General features: G+C 40.6%; 2 protein-coding genes across 2 annotated transcripts; both read left to right on the plus strand.

The window, feature by feature from the left end:
• The first annotated feature begins 331 nt into the window (after positions 1-331).
• Positions 332-3,271, plus strand: LOC118359442 (organic solute transporter subunit alpha-like). The gene is made up of 8 exons (XM_052482127.1): positions 332-406; positions 486-590; positions 992-1,143; positions 1,246-1,319; positions 1,450-1,605; positions 1,837-1,948; positions 2,139-2,391; positions 2,546-3,271. The coding sequence occupies exons 2-8, from the start codon at positions 524-526 to the stop codon at positions 2,968-2,970; spliced, it is 1,239 nt and encodes a 412-aa protein (XP_052338087.1). The 5' UTR covers positions 332-406; positions 486-523; the 3' UTR covers positions 2,971-3,271.
• Positions 3,272-5,071: 1,800 nt separating this feature from the next.
• LOC118359742 (histone-lysine N-methyltransferase SUV39H1-like) lies at positions 5,072-10,383 on the plus strand. The gene is made up of 6 exons (XM_035738414.1): positions 5,072-5,174; positions 5,803-5,948; positions 6,669-7,331; positions 7,547-7,693; positions 8,074-8,203; positions 9,238-10,383. Exons 1-6 carry the CDS (start codon positions 5,156-5,158, stop codon positions 9,369-9,371), a joined length of 1,239 nt encoding a protein of 412 aa, XP_035594307.1. The 5' UTR covers positions 5,072-5,155; the 3' UTR covers positions 9,372-10,383.
• Positions 10,384-16,263: the final 5,880 nt, after the last annotated feature.

A 16,263-nucleotide genomic window follows, 5' to 3' on the forward strand; every position in this document is an offset into this window, starting at 1 on the left:
ACTCTTCCATTTATGAATGTCTTATTCAATGCATTTCTATGGGTTATGGTAGTAAAGTCCAAATCCAATATTTTATCAAATAATTTAAAACAATCGTAAACTTCTAAGTGTTCTAAATTCTAAGTGATACATGGTATGACAACTTTAAAACAATTTGTTATGTCAGTTTCACAACCGTGCTTGTTCAGAGACAACACAAGTTGACACATTCCAGAGTGGACTTGGCTCCCCATCTGTCGGCTTACCTTGGTTTAGTCAATCATTAATCACTGCTATCAGGAAAGCATCGTTCAGACGACAGGACGCCATCTCAACACGGAACTGACAAGACGCTCGTCAAGTGTCCGTCCTCTGAGAATAGAAAAACAAAGTCTCGTCCTTTATTACATCAGTCTTTCTATACGAGGTCAGTTAGTTCAAAAGTAATTGTCCCTCCCTAAATTTGAGACCTACTCTAAATTTTGTCCTATTCATAATACGTCTAGGGTTTGTGGTGTTAGTGGGAACTGTGCTCTCTGAGAGGATGAGGAGCGGAGTTAACTGCAGCTGGTTAGGAGCAGAGATCCCAATGTCCTGGGAGTTCTTCAGTGGTAAGACCAGCATTTATGTATTCACATAAACTGTATGGGCTATGTTTTTGACTGGCCAGAGATTTTACAGTCATTGGATCTGATACATATCAGGTTCTGTGTGATAAAGGTCTGTGCTTGAAGAGACCAACATTTTCTTTCTATGCCAAAAACGGCACAATGCTTTGTCTATGTGCAATATTGGTGTTTGCCGTCTTAGATTCTGAGTGATGCTAACTGAGCCATTCTCTGCTACACCAACCCTGCTAATGTGTTGGGGCATTTCTGCCTGAGACTTACCTCACACCAGTGTGTCACCAGTGTTTATGATAATGTTAGCTCTAGTGTTGTTTTCTGGGAACTGTATGTGTTGTATATGATTTGTCCCACCACAAGTCCTTGTGTTGTGCGTTTGTACCCAGTGATCAAGGATGAGCTATGGCTGTTTCTCATTCCTGCTGGGTTCGCTGTGGTCATGCTGGCCCTGTTCCTAGAAGAGGTGGGCTTCTTCCTGCGTCACGTGCCCTACTCCAGACGCCGGCACCTCTACCTGTGGATACTGGGCATGTACCCGGTAAAGGGACCTCTCATTTTTGCCACACATTTCAATTGTTTTGGATAAGTATTTGTACATTGTGTCATTGTTGCCTAACTAAACTCATTCTCTTTCGATCAGGTCTTTGGCTTAACCTCAATCATTGCGCTGTACGTTCCTCGCTCCTCCTCACTATGTAGCTTCATAGCTTCTCTGTAAGTATCGAGTACAACCTCTTTCTGACCATCACTTTGTTTTGTGCACTAATTTACATTGTTCACGTCATTCTGGGCTAAAACTTCCATCAGTAAAACTATCTCTCCATTTGTCGTTCTCGCTCTGAAGGTACCACTCCATTACTTTGCTAAAGTTTATGGGGCTCATCACAGACTTCTTTGGGGGTAAGGCCCGCATGCTGGAGATCTTAGCTGGAGAGCAGGTGTCTCCGGATCCGTTCCCATGTTGCTGCTGCTGTTGCCTCCCTATGATAGCCATCAACAGGTACTTTATAACTGGGTGTCCTCCTCATTGTGCGCATCCATATCGTGATAATGATAGATTCATAAGATGTGGCCACATTGCAATAATGATAGATAAACAATATTGCTGTAATGGCCCCATATCGCAATATTGATAAATGCACAATATATCACCATAATCTCCCATGTTGCGATAATGATAAATGCACATATATTGCCGTAATCACCTTGCCCACTACCTCTCCCTCCATAGGACCAGTCTGGGATGGATGATGGCTGCTGTGCTGCAACTGTCTGTGGTCAGAACCATCCTGTTCTTTGTCACTCTGGTCCTCTGGACAGATGAGCAGTATGACTATGGAGATGTGAGTGGAATGCATATATCACAAGACATATTTGCATTGTAACCAATTTATTTGTGTCCTTAATTTAACCAAATGAGTCCCTGGTTAATAAGTCAATTAGTTCATTTTATATATATATATATATATATATATATATATATTTTTTTTTTTTTTTTTTTTTTAATTACCATATCCATGCAATTTTTCACAGGTGGATTATGCCAATCCCAATATGTACATGAATGTCATCACAGGCGTGTCTACCTTCTTGTCCTTCTATGGCCACCTGCTGTTTTACAAGGCCACCAAAAAGGCCTTGCCTGGCTATGGGCTGAGGGCCAAATTTGTCTGTATCATTGTAGTGTTGGTGCTGTGTGGCCTTCAGAGTGGAATCCTGGAGACCATGGGGGCCCTGGAGGTGGTGCCCTGCACCCCTCCCTTCTCTGTCCTCATGCGTTCCCAGCGTAAGTGCACTGCGATGGAAGTCCTCCCCCATACATCTCCCTCTCAACATCATCTCCATGGCAATATTGTAACAGTGGAGATACATGTTTATTATGAAATTATCAATGTGACATTGGTGGTAACTTTTTCTATTTTATTCTCTTCCTCTCTCAGTAATTTACCACTACTCTGTGATTGTGGAGATGTTCTGCATATGCCTCTTTGCCCGCCACACGTTCCGTAAAGTGGAGCCTAGTCTAGAGGAGGGCTTTGGGCTGGAGGAGAGGCCCCCCAGAGGCATGCTGATGGAGCAGGCGGTTCAGACTGAAGATGTGGTGCCACTCAGGGAGAACCCCTGGCCTTGCTGGGAAGGCGCCGGAGTCTCCAATCCCGACTGTATTAGGGACAGCAGTGAGGACAGCCTCTGTAAAGTCGAACACGCCCCTTTGGATTGCTTCCCTTTCCCTCTTCAACCGAGACGTCAAGAGACGGTGAGGCCAGAAAACGTAACTGATGAAAGTGGCACTTTGGAGTTGCCCAAACTGACTGTCACTGCTGACATCAATGTTGTAAAGTCTAGAAATGTTACTGTTGTATGACAACATGGAATGTACTGTCCTGGAATCTCCTGGTGGGAAGACAACATAGGGGTCACCTCCAGAAAATGGATGAAACACACCATACCGCTTGAGGTAACCTTAACCAGTTTGTTCCTTTTTGCGTATATTGACTGAGACTCTGGCTCAATGCATTCCATCTATTCCTTAGCTGAATGAAGATGGTAGCTACTGGTGTGATAGGCTGTTTTTTCCTACCCAGAGTTTTTCCCTACTTTTTATACTCTATGTTTTGTTTTGCAATGTTATCTCAAAAAGCCAATAAACTCATTTTTAAAACGCCTGTTGCACAAATATTGCATATTTATTCATCGGTCTCTACGTCTCTAATGCCGTCTCTCAAAACGTACAAAAAATCTTTGGGGTTTGATATGAATTTGATTACCTTCATGGGTTAATGTAATGTTCAATTCAAAGTAAGCACTAATATAATCTGTTCATAACTGCCCCATGGGGTAGATGATATTGGCTCCCTATGAGCTTCTCACACCACATACATAGTAGGCTTCTGGCCTAACCCTCCCTCTGAAGTGCCTTGATACCAAAGATACACTATATATACAAAAGTATGTGGACACACCTTCAAGTGAGTGGATTCGGCTATTTCAGCCACACCAGTTGCTGACAGGTGTATAACATTGAGCACACAGCCATGCAATTAGCATAAACAAACATTGGCAGTAGAATGGTCTACTGAAGAGCTCAGTAACTTTCAATATGGCACCTTCATATGATGCTACTTTTCCAACAAGTCAGTTCATCAAATTTCTGCCCTGCTAGAGCTGCTCCAGTCAACTGTACGTGCTGTTATTGTGAAGTGGAAATGTCTAGGAGCAACAAAGGCACAGCCGAGAAGTGGTCGGCCACACAAGCTCAAAGAACTGGACCGCCAAGTGCTGAAGCGCATATCGCGTCTGTTTTCGGTTGCAACACTCACTACCCAGTTACAAACTGCCTTTGGAAGCAACGTCAGCACAATAACTTTTGGGAACTTCATGAAATAGGTTTCCATGGCTGTGCAGCTGCACACAAACCTAAGATCCCCATGCTGAATGCCAAGCAACGGCTGTAGTGGTGTAAAGCTCGCCGCCATTGGACAATGGAGCAGTGGAAACGCATTCTCTGGAGTGATGAATCACGCTTCACCATCTGGCAGTCCGACGGACGAATCTGGGTTTGGCGGATTCCAGGAGAACGCTACCTGCCCCAATGCATAGTGCCAACTGTAAAGTTTGGAATAATGGTCTGGGGCTGTTTTTCATGGTTCGGGCTTAGTCCCATTGAATGGAAATCTTAACGCTACAGTATACAATGACATTCTAGCTGATTTTGTGCTTCCAACTTTGTGGCAACAGTTTGGGGAAGGCCCTTTCCTGTTTCAGCATGACAATGCCCCCATGCACAAAGTGAGTTCCATGCATAAAATGTTTGTCGAGATCGGTGTGGAAGAACTTGACTGGCCTGCACAGAGCCCTGACCTCAACAGCATCGAACACCCTTGGGATGAATTGGAACGCCAACTGCGAGCCAGGCCTAATTGCCCAACATCAGTGCCCGAACTCACTAATGCTCTTGTTTGTGGCTGAATGGAAGCAAGTCCTCGCAGCAATGTTCCAGCATCTTAGTGGAAAGCCTTCACAGAAGAGTGGAAGCTGTTATAGCAGCAAAGGGGGGGACCAACTCCATATTAATGCCCATGATTTTGGAATGAGATGTTCAACGGGCAGGTGTCCACATACTTTTGGCCATGTAGTGTACTGTAGGTCTCATATTGTCAAATATAATGTCAAACAAATATGAAGTAGTTTACATCCCCCCAGGCATGTAGTGAGAGCCACGTTTTGAAACAATGTGTCTACTGTGACCTCTTAGTGATACACATTTTTCCAATGGTTTAATTAATAAATAAGAATATACATGTATTTTCCCCCCCAATATTATCTGAACATTAGAGTGAGAATATGCATATTCTTCTCTTTCCATACCTTGCTGACCTTGCAAAAATACTTACATCCTTACAAAGCTTCCCATGCAGCAACAGTTTTTTGCTGCTCCAATAGAAATACCCCTACAATATGCTTCATCCAATCAACAGCACGAAACAGCTGCTTCCTCGAAAGTCTTTACCCCAATCGAAGGATTGTTCCATTTTGGCGGTGCGGAAAACATGGCGGAAGATTTGAACGGTAAGGAGGGTGGGAAGTTAATACATGTATATTTGTTGCGTTTTGAGGTTATTGTGGCTGTTTGAACTGATCAAATGTTACACTTAATTCTGTGACCTTTAATACACGCTTGTCATGGAATATTTAGCATTGATAAAGCAATAACAATGACATTGAGTAAGCAGCTCTATCTGCGCACTTCGATTGTGTGGTCTTTTAAAAAAATAAATTGTAGCGGATAACGTTTTTAATTAAAAGCTAAACGAATGCATACGGATATCGAATAACTAGTAACTAAATGATCGTAAGCTGCATGGCACTATAAAGCGTAAATTCGAGGAAAATCGGACCTGTTTTCAGACAGCCACAGCTACTTGCAAACAACGGAGAACTTCATAACGCGCCAAAACACAGACCTCGTTGAGGAGCTAGTTAGCTAGAAATGTATGGCAGTGTCTGCAAGCTGTCTTGCAAGCGTTTCACATAACACGTTAGCCTGCACAATTCCAAATTAAAACAAATAAGTATATGTTTAAGCTGAGTATATGTAATTGTCTCGTTCATTTGTTGCCTTCTAAACCCAACTCAGTTGGCAACTATTAGCTAACGTAGCTAGCTAAACATGGTGGCTACAATTACAACATTGCAGGTTGCAGCGTATCCTGCAAGCTGTCTTTGGACGACCTGCAGGCTGTCTGCCGCCGGGAAAGGCTCCACTGTAAAGAACTACAGGTGAACAAGCATAACATCGATGACTATGAAGTTGAGTACCTCTGTGACTACAAGAAGTCTAAGGTGAGTGCATTAATTCACAATGGGACTATGATGGCTGGGACAAGTCCTCCGTAGAGTTATCTCGAGCATTGCAACTGTCAGTTGGTGTGGTTCCTTTTAACTTTTGGTTTCGTATGGATACTGAGAGAGACAGCAGTTACAGCACGCAATAACTACATCAAGCTTGTAAACTCGACAAATTTATGTGGTGCATTTTCAGTTTGTTTTGGTTTCAGATTATTTTGTACTCAATAGAAATGAAGGGTAAAAAATGTAGTGCTATTTTGGAGTACAGGCAATCCGGAATGAATTGTGAATAATGAGTGAGAAAGTTAGAGGCACGAAGGTCATAACCCCAAGACATGCTAACCTCTCACAATTACCAATAACAGGACAGGTTAGCATCTTTTGGGGGGGTTGTTGTGTATGATATTTATCCCTCTAACCTTCTCACTTATTAATAACTATTCATTAATGTAGAGGTGTTTTGAAACATACTCTATTCATATTTACAATAAGTGGCTCCAAAATTACTATTAAAGCTGACAGTGTGCACTTTAACCTCATAGGCATTGTATCATTTAAAATCCAAAGTGCTGGAGTACAGAGCCAAAACAACAACAACAAATGTGTCGCTGTCCCAATACTTTTGGACCTCACTGTAAAATGTACCACGATTAATATAATTATTTTGTGGCTTAATACGCAATCCAAGTCATGTGTCCTCTTGTCATCTATCAGGAGCAGGAGTTGTACCTGGTCAAATGGAAGGGCTTCCCTGAGTCGGCCAACACTTGGGAGCCCCGCAAAAATCTCAAGTGCAAGAAGCTGATGACTCAGTTCCATGAGGACATGGAGCGTGAGCTGAGGCGGCAAAAGAGACGGACCACCTGTCCCAAGCGGCTGGACAAGGACGTAGCCTGGATCCTGGTGCAGAAAGCCAAACTCCGCCAGAGGCTCCAGCGCTGGGAGGCCGACTTGAACAAGACGCGCAACCACCCAGGCCGCATCTTTGTCCTGAACGAGGTGGACCTGGACGGCCCGCCCAGGGACTTCACCTACATCAACACCTATAAGGTGGGCGAGGGCATCGTGCTCAATGAGATGGCCGTTGGCTGTGAGTGTAAGGACTGCTTCAGTGATCCGGTCGGAGGCTGCTGCCCCGGGGCCTCCCTCCACCGCCTGGCCTACACTGACAAGGGCCAGGTGCGAGTGCGTGCCGGGGAGCCCATCTACGAGTGTAACACCCGCTGCAGCTGCGGTTCTGACTGCCCCAACCGAGTGGTCCAGAAGGGCATTCCATTCGACCTGTGCATCTTCAAGACTGGGAACGGCCGAGGCTGGGGCGTGCGCGCACTACAGCACATAAAAAAGAACACCTTTGTCATGGAGTACGTTGGAGAGGTAAATAGTATAAAGTATTGGCTAATACTTTAGGTAAAATTTATTGGCCTATGTCAACTGCATTTACCAGAATGAGCTATTCTGTCATGAAAATGTATCAATTGGATTGGAGTAATGGACAAAGAACATTAGACAAACGTTGTGCTAGTGCTGTGTTTCTATTACGGGTGTTTGTGAACAGTTTCTGAAGTGGTGTGTGCATCTTGTTTGTCAAGATCATCACATCGGACGAGGCGGAGAAGAGAGGACACCTGTACGACCGGCAGGGCGCCACCTACCTGTTTGACCTGGACTACGTGGAGGACGTTTATACAGTAGACGCTGCTCACCATGGCAACATCTCCCACTTTGTCAACCACAGTGTGAGTGGCACATTATCATATATGTTCACCTTTCAAACCCTGAGGCATACCTGCAGAGTAGCCAAAGCACCATGTCGTACCTTTTTGGTAGTAGTATATTTTAGTATTCTAGGTGTAAATGAAAGCAGTCGCATCGTAGACACCGCAGAATGGAAGCGGTTCAACCCATGGATGTTATAGTGTTGCACTGTAATATGCTTCCTCAAACAGCAAATGTGTCTATTATAGAGCATGTTTTCTCAAAGTTGTATGAAAGTCTGAATAGAATTGTGTTTATGAATGTATTATAAGCAGTAGGCTATTCTGAAATAAAGCATTAATTGCTGTAATGTGACCTTAAAGTATGGACCTTTTTAAGTTGTCTCTTCTCTGTTTTGCAGTGCAACCCCAACCTGCAAGTATACAATGTGTTTATAGACAACCTGGATGAGAGGCTCCCGAGGATAGCTTTATTTTCAACACGCCCCATCAGGGCAGGAGAAGAGCTCACTTTTGACTACAAGATGCAAAGTAAGTGTGAAGTTTTACTGCCTGACATGTAGGGCTGTGACGATACTAGGAAAAATATATTATTTACATTTAAAAAATGTAAACACAAAGCAGACCAATTGCTTTGGTCCTTTAAAAGCCTGCTATATGTCAAATATATAGTGTATTATAACTTAGAAAATAAATACATGGGACTCTGGATGACAACATAATGATGTTTGTTTCCAACATTATGGCTGTTTTCTTAAAGAAGGTAAATCTGCTTTGTGTTTTGTTTACTTGTCACGATACTAATGAGTATCGCGATTCTGGTTTCGTCCCGGCTCTACTAGCATGACCTCAACATGACAGTTTACACATTAAAGGTACAGCTACTGTTGCTAATATCAACCAAAAGCAACAAGTCACTTGATTTTCCAACAGTTGATCACCACGTGGGTGATTCTTTCGAGCAGCAAGCCCACAGCATGATAGGTAGTGAATTTATCAACATCCAATATAGCATCGGCTGGAAGCTATCGTGAGCCTCTATTGGTAATCGTGATGCAATATCGCTGGAGATTTGCATAGAGTTCAGCTTTCTCAATTGTTTTGCATCGCTCTCTTCGCTTTGCACATTTCACCTGGCTCATTGAAAATGAATAGGCTCTTGTCATTTTGTCATCACCCATCACTGATAGTGTGCATTGCAGGTAACTTACTAGCTACTTTCACTAACTATAAAGGTGGGAGTGGGCACCAAATGTGTCATATTACCTAAACTCAGTCCTTTCAGGGCTAGGTAGGAGAGTGCAATTGGGAAAACCCTTTTTTTGTACTACAGTAACACATAAATTACATTGAGTTATACAATTTCAATGAACACTGGACATTTCAACATTAAACTTTATTTAGCGTTTCAGTCTTGAGTGTGTTTGATTGCTTGGGAAAAACAATTTTCATATTTGGCTTGTTAAGCAGTTTGACAATTATGTGGTGCATGTGAGCTAACCATAATGCATATATCTCAGATGTTCTGTCTTGGCTGAATTTGACTCTTGACATTGTCATTGCAGTTGATCCAGTTGATGCGGAGAGCACAAGGATGGACTCAAATTTCAGTTTAGCGGGACTCCCAAGCTCTCCCAAAAAGCGGATTCGGGTGGAGTGCCGGTGTGGATCTGACACATGTCGGAAGTATCTCTTCTGATATGGATTGTAAACGGAACATCAAAGCTTGAACAGACACTGTGTAATATTTCGGGGATTTATGAAAATTGTACCGCTTTATTTGTATTTGTCAACTTTTTTCTTTTTTTTAACTTTCATCAACTTTTAAGCCTCGTTGGTGCGTTGGGTGATATGCTGCATTTTTGTAATATTATTCTTTTTTTAAAACTTCATTTTAAATGTCCCCAAATGTATCTAGTATGTTGGTAAACCATTTTAGTAAAACAATGGCCAATATGACCTAAATGAACCCGCTTAAACATACATTTTACACATCTGGATTTTAGAATTTCTTCAGCGCTTACATATCTGTTGTGCACTTGTCATTTTGTCCGTGTTTGAGAATTCAAAATCTCAACCTATAAATTCAGTGGAACATAGTCACTGGAAATTCTATGGTGCCCAGTCATTTTCACTAGCAGTTCTTCCTGTCTCAAGTTTATTGAGCTTCAAGCCTCGTTATTGGAAAGAAACATTATAAGGTGTAAAAGGTGTGCTTTTATACTGATATGCTTTCAATGACTTGAGAAAATGATTAATTTTCCCCCACTTCTTGTAGATAGTGCTGTATTTTGTCCTGAAATAATGTTTTGGAATTTTGTGTACCTCCAAACTGTCCTAGTGCTTTTTTTGTTTTTGAATTGCCCTACTTTTTCTTAAATGTGAATGAATCCCCCCCTGACACTCCTGTTTTGTTGTCCTTCAATTGGTTGTTTGTGAGCTGCAGTATAATTTCACAACAAGCCACACCATGAAACAGCTCTCCATGGTTTAACCTATTCGTGAATCAGAAGAGAAATGTCCTTTGTGTGGAAGTCAATATTATTGTTCATGTAGTAATGTGATGGCCAAACAAAGCTGTTCCTTTTTTTTTTCTTTTTCGTAGTCATTTATATTTAACTTTTTTTTTTTTTTTTCACTTTCATTTGTATCAAAAATATTTCTTACGGTTTACAGCCAGCAAAACATTGTAAATAAAAGTTTTAATCTGATTTATTCTTCTGGACAATATTTTGAGTGATGCAGCACTAAAAGTGTAATGTAAATGTAGCTGAATCAAAATGTAATGTTTACAATTCATTTGAGTACAACCTCCACACCACTAGAGGGTGCAGCTGCATTCCTATGACTTCACATCAAATCCCCCAATAATATGGTGCTGCTGTAGCTACAGTGAGTCTACAAAACATTTAAGAACAACTTACTTATATTGAGTCCCCCTCTTTTCCTCAGAACAGCCTCAATTTGTCAGGGTATGTACTCCAAAAGGTGTCGAAAGCATTCCACAGGGATGCTTCCCACAGTTGTCAAGTTGGCTGGATGTCCTTCGAGTGGTGGACCATTCTTGATACACACGGGAAACTGTTGAGTGTGAAACCTAGCAGCGTTACAGTTCTTGACACAAACCGGTGTGCCTGGCACCTACTACCAAACTCTGTTCAAAGGTACTTAAATATTTTGTGTTACCCATTCACCCTCTAAGTGGCACACACAATCCATGTCTCAATTGTCTCATGGCTTAAATCCTTCTTTAACCTGTATGTTCCCCTTCATCTACAGCGATTGAAGTGGATTTAACAAGTGACATCAATAAAGGATAGCTTTCACCTGGTCAGAATGTAGATATTTTAGGTTTTTAAACTCAACATCAAGCAATGGTGTTCTCATTTATTATTATTATTTTTTTTTCTAAAAACCTGTAGCATGTTTTCTATACTGGTGATACCCAATAACTGAAAATGTATACTTTCCTTTTATAGTTGTCCTGACATTAAGTATTAGCACTAGCTCAATTGGCAAACATATGACATGTCTGTGTCGACAGTAATTTTGTTCTATCTACATTTAGACAGCAATACCTGTATTTTCCATTCGTTTTTCAGTGAAGAGTAGTGCTTGTCCCTCTATGTATGTCTCACACACAACACCCCTCCCTCTCTGTCCCTCCACTGCCTGTTCTTACCTCCCACTCTATCAGATGAAATCACCAGGCCACAGCTCCCTCCGCTCTTGGTTCAAGGATATGTACTGGAGCTCTTTTTAGTCAAGGATGTATAGGCAGTAACTGGCATTAGGGAGCACAGCACAGGGCCTTTTCCCTTCCCCTCTCAACGTAGAGGAACTTTTCCCTTTCCCTCTCAATTTAGAGGAACTACACGTGTAAAAAATGTGCAATTCAATGGTTTAAGAAGACACACTCGTTGCATCAGGTTTTTGAATGAACCTCGTTGGTTTTAGCACATTCAATTCTCTGTGTCAGGAACAGGCTGAGGGTGAAAAATACTTGAATAAGCTTTTGCAGGACTGACATTTTTCAAAATGCAACGAGGCTGCTCCCTGTTAGCTATCATGGACTATCATATCTCAGTCCTCAGAATCTTCTGGTCAGGCAGTTGGCTCTGGTTAGCATTAGCTTTACTTAGGAATTCAGATGTCTGCAGCAGAATACCCATGGGGGGCTGCATTAGGCTAGGTGTCTGCTGGGTGAGATGGCATGCCTGGGACCCTTATTGAATTGGCTAGATTTATGGAGGATCAGAGATGGAAATGGAGAATTAACCAAAGCACCCAGATTGCCCCTGTCTGGAACAGGCATGTGCAAGAACAGGGATTTGATTATATGAATGGACTGACTAGAGAGTTGTTTTCAGGTTGCTCATCAACAATGATGAGCAACCTGTATGAGGATATATGACAAATATTAATTCTCTAAAGAACCATTAGAAATATCTAGATTTGTTTAATACTTTGGTCATATTGTAGAAAATATATACATTATTTTAACCTTTATTTAACTAGGGATGTCAGTTAAGAACAAATTCTTATTTACAATGATGGCCTACCCCGGCCAAACCTGGACGACGCTGGGCCAATTGTCTGCCGCCCTATGGGACTCCTAATCATAGCCAGATGTGATGCAGCCTGGATTCAAACCAGGGACTGTAGTGAGTCCTCTTGCACTGAGATGCAGTGCCTGAGACCGCTGTGCCACTATGTACAGGTCTGTCTATTTAATTTCAAGCATGTGGGATAGCATCAGTTGTAAGTTAAATTGAGGGGAAGCTTCCCAAGTTTGATGCCAAAAGTAGGTATAAAGGAAAGATGACATCAAAAGTTGAAACATAGTTAATATTACGGATCTGCGAACTGATCATGAGCTTCTTTCTAACCACAAATGCTGATCATCTAAAAGACAGATTAAATGACAAAATGTATGCTAATCTGGGGTTTTGTAAACTTGACAACTTGGTGACCTTAAATATGGATAACAAGGCATGGAAAGGGAAGACTGTATGAACCCTGTGAACTCATACTTTTGTTGCGGGGTTATGTCCTCTTTCTGTTGTGTGGGCTAAAAAACATTATGAGTGCAATACACAAAATAAGTGTTAGAATTAATATCCCAGGTGAGGAGCAACATACTCTAGATGAGAATGTTTTATGCCCTGAATCAATATTCAAATGAATGTGACGTTAATCTTGACGACTGGTTGTAAATTTGGGTGTCTTGTCTTTGAATTCAAGGCATAGAATAAAATGTTGTACTTGCTCCTTACTTTTACATCTTGTGTCCATATCTGCACATAAGGAATGTGTTACATTTAGTAATTGCAATCTGTCAATAGTTTCAAAGAAATTTATTTTTCATTACAAAAACCAACAACAAAAATCCTAAATGGCCAGAGACATGCTTAACAGCTCAACCATTTTCTTTTTAAAAAATAATACAAGAAAGAAATGGAAATCACACACTCTGACTTGCTGCTTCCATAATATTTAGGGGTTTAAAGACATTTATATAGGTATCCTTCAAACCTCCTCTTGTATTTTACGTTTGATATTCATCTGCAGATTGTTCTGTGAGCTTTGACATTTTGGGGTCCAGTTTAAAGGGTAAAGTTTTTAAAAAGTGTTTAAGTTCTGAAATTCAGGATTTGTTCTACTATCCAGAGACTATTCTTATGATTCTGTATTTTCATAGATTTCATGTATAATAACACTGTGGATGCACACGTGAAATTTCTTATTTTAAATTCACAACATAAGTATGTATGTAGTCTCTCCACATACAGGGTCATAATAACTACAGCTACACTGTAAAATCCATGAACTTAGATGAAACATTAAATTAAATATTCAGAAGTCAAATTGTCTTTTGGATGGCTTTGGGCTTTTACAAAGCCCAAACACTACAGAAGAGATAGAAATTGAACCAGTTCTATGACTAACAAAATGCAGTGTATTTCAAACCAAACAAAAATCATGTATAACATTATTTTATATGATGTTATTCCTTTCACTGAGACACATTGGAAATTAATAAGAGTGCAATAATCATAGTGTCTGTGTGGATAGAACCACTCACCCCAAGACAATCTCAAACTGTCTTCAACCTTTATATTCCCATACAAGCAATGACATAATCCCCATTCAGACAGAAGGCTCTGTAGTCCAATTTAGAGGAACTGCACGTGTAAAAAATTTGCAATTCAATGGTTTAATTAAGAAGACACACTCGTTGCATCAGGTTTTTGAATGAACCTCATTGGTTTTAGCACATTCAATTCTCTGTGTCAGGAACAGGCTGAGGGTGAAAAATACTCGAATAAGCATTTGCAGGACTGACATTTTTCAAAATGCAACGTGTTTCTGGCCATTCCTATTCCCCAAATATCCTTGGTTTTCATCCCTCTAGTCTAGCCTCTAAACATACACACCATCATACTTACGTACAGAAACACTCACACACACATGCATGGTAAAAATATGATGACCGGGACCCCCCCCCCTCCCCACCCGCCTTCAATTCCAAGTTAGTCCATGGTCCATATAATACACATTAAATAGTACAGAGGTCACAGTTAATTTACAAAAGGTAGTGTGCCTGAAGCAAAAAAAGCACTGTCAGGCATTTCTGCTTATCAAAAAATCACTCCCGGTCTCCCTCCTTCCCCCCCAACACCAACCAACCCCAAAATTCACACATCTTTTTTCATTCCTTGTTTTCACAGATCAATACACAACACCAGACTCATCCCCTCCCACTGATAAGAGAAGAAACAACAACAAAAATTCTGAAAGAAATCCACAATAATCCAGGAAGGGCTTTTGTTAATTCCAATAATTGTCCGTTTTGGATTAAAGTTTCCTCTGTCCTTTGTACACTCCAGTGTTACAATTTGGTACAAAGTGTTTTTTCTCTAATACCATCCTTGTTAAAGTTTTTTGACAGGAGCTTTTACTTTTAGGTTGCGAGGGGGAGAGTTATGTGTTCCCACCGAAAGTCATTAATTACACAGTGTTGTGTTTCCCCATTAGTTGGAATAATCCCTTGATGTTTATTACTTCAACACATAGAGGCATACAGCTGTCAACTCTTTCTTGCATTGGTTAGAAACAAACCTTTTTTTCTTTTTCTTTTACAGAGTAAGGCCATAACCCAGATAATAGAAATAACAATTCAGAGTTATGTTGCTTTTTCACTGTTATTGTTAGTTTGTGTCATTGTTATTGTTTGCAGACAACAGTGGACAATTAGAAAACCAAAAGAAACATACAGTTGTACCCACAAAGGGATAGTATCACGTTCCAAAACTTTCTTTGACATTCACTTAAAATATTACATTCTCTGTGTCCTGGCCTACACCTGGTTAGCACTCTGGTTCAATTCTAAATCATGTTAAGAAAAAAAACAATTGATTTATCATACTCCAATGTGCAAAAACAGAAATGGGCAAGTTTCCCCCCCACCCCTCTTCCAAGACCTTCGTGTGAAGTGATGATGTCATCAAATATAAAGAACTTTATCCTATCTGAAGATATAAACATTCTGATTTAGCTTTTATGAACATAACTATCAACTGTCTTTTTAAACAATTTGCGAGATTTCCAAGGTGTTCAATCATCTGTAACAATACCACCTGCAGCAACAGGAATTTAGAAAGAGCACTGAGCATTTTCTGTCAATGTATCATTGGTTTTCTGTTATAAAATGGACTCAGATTCTCATAGTTTGTCCTTGATTGGGGCATTGTTTTGTTTAAAAGTTATCCTCAGGAATCATGGGATAACACAAATATCACCTAAACATGCACTTCATAATTCTGTCTGACTATTAACACTTCACAATTAGTATCTGCTCATTTCTGTTCAACGCTAACGAACACAAGATCAAACTTTTCTCCACGGCAGCTCTTGTTAACACGTGTTTTCCCCCCCATCTCCTATTGTTCGCTGATTTGAGGTGCTCGTTAGACCAAATGAGAATGTTACTTGCACATTTTCGTAACGTATCACCATGCCAGAATAACTCGTGCTGACTTTCTATGATAGCCTCTTGTCAGTTTCTACTTCTGCCGACTTCACTAAATCTTGCATGTTTTCTTTCAAGGGTATTAGTTGTTCAAATCATCAAAATGAATGTAGATCTCAAGGTGGACAAATAGATAAACATAATAATTCATCTGAGAAACACCACATAAACCCGTGAGAGTGCCTGAATATGCTATTCGTACAAAACTCATGTTTTGTATGTTTGACTGATGCCTTTGATTCAAGCAGTTGAAGGAAGCAGTTTCATATTTGTTCCACATTAAAAGTAAGAATACATACATGCATCTGAGATGGACACTTTTGTTGTTGGTTCAGTCTCCTATTCTTTCTGTGTGGAGAAGGCCATTTATATAAATAAATAAAAGTTTTAAAAATGGCAGTTAGCAGTTTAATGTAACTGATCTAAAAATTAATCCAAATCTATAAGCTGAAGTCAAAGGTGTTTTTGGTTTGATAATAGAATGTGGAAATCATACATTCTTTCTATAATAATTTTAGACCAACAATTGGTTTCATGGTTTCTACACTGCAGCAACCAC

The sequence above is a fragment of the Oncorhynchus keta genome, chromosome 27, assembly GCF_023373465.1.
Source record: "Oncorhynchus keta strain PuntledgeMale-10-30-2019 chromosome 27, Oket_V2, whole genome shotgun sequence".
NCBI lineage: Eukaryota > Metazoa > Chordata > Actinopteri > Salmoniformes > Salmonidae > Oncorhynchus > Oncorhynchus keta.

What these genes read in the sequence shown, in the direction of transcription:
- LOC118359742 (XM_035738414.1), top strand. An exon ending in GTGACTACAAGAAGTCTAAG is followed by an intron (nt 5,949 to 6,668) that starts GTGAGTGCATTA and finishes GTCATCTATCAG; the next exon opens with GAGCAGGAGTTGTACCTGGT. An exon ending in TTTTGACTACAAGATGCAAA is followed by an intron (nt 8,204 to 9,237) that starts GTAAGTGTGAAG and finishes TTGTCATTGCAG; the next exon opens with TTGATCCAGTTGATGCGGAG.
- LOC118359442 (XM_052482127.1), top strand. Translation starts at nt 524, where the DNA reads ATGAGGAGCGGAGTTAACTGCAGCTGGTTAGGAGCAGAGATCCCAATG. An exon ending in TGTAGCTTCATAGCTTCTCT is followed by an intron (nt 1,320 to 1,449) that starts GTAAGTATCGAG and finishes CTCGCTCTGAAG; the next exon opens with GTACCACTCCATTACTTTGC. An exon ending in CCTATGATAGCCATCAACAG is followed by an intron (nt 1,606 to 1,836) that starts GTACTTTATAAC and finishes CTCCCTCCATAG; the next exon opens with GACCAGTCTGGGATGGATGA.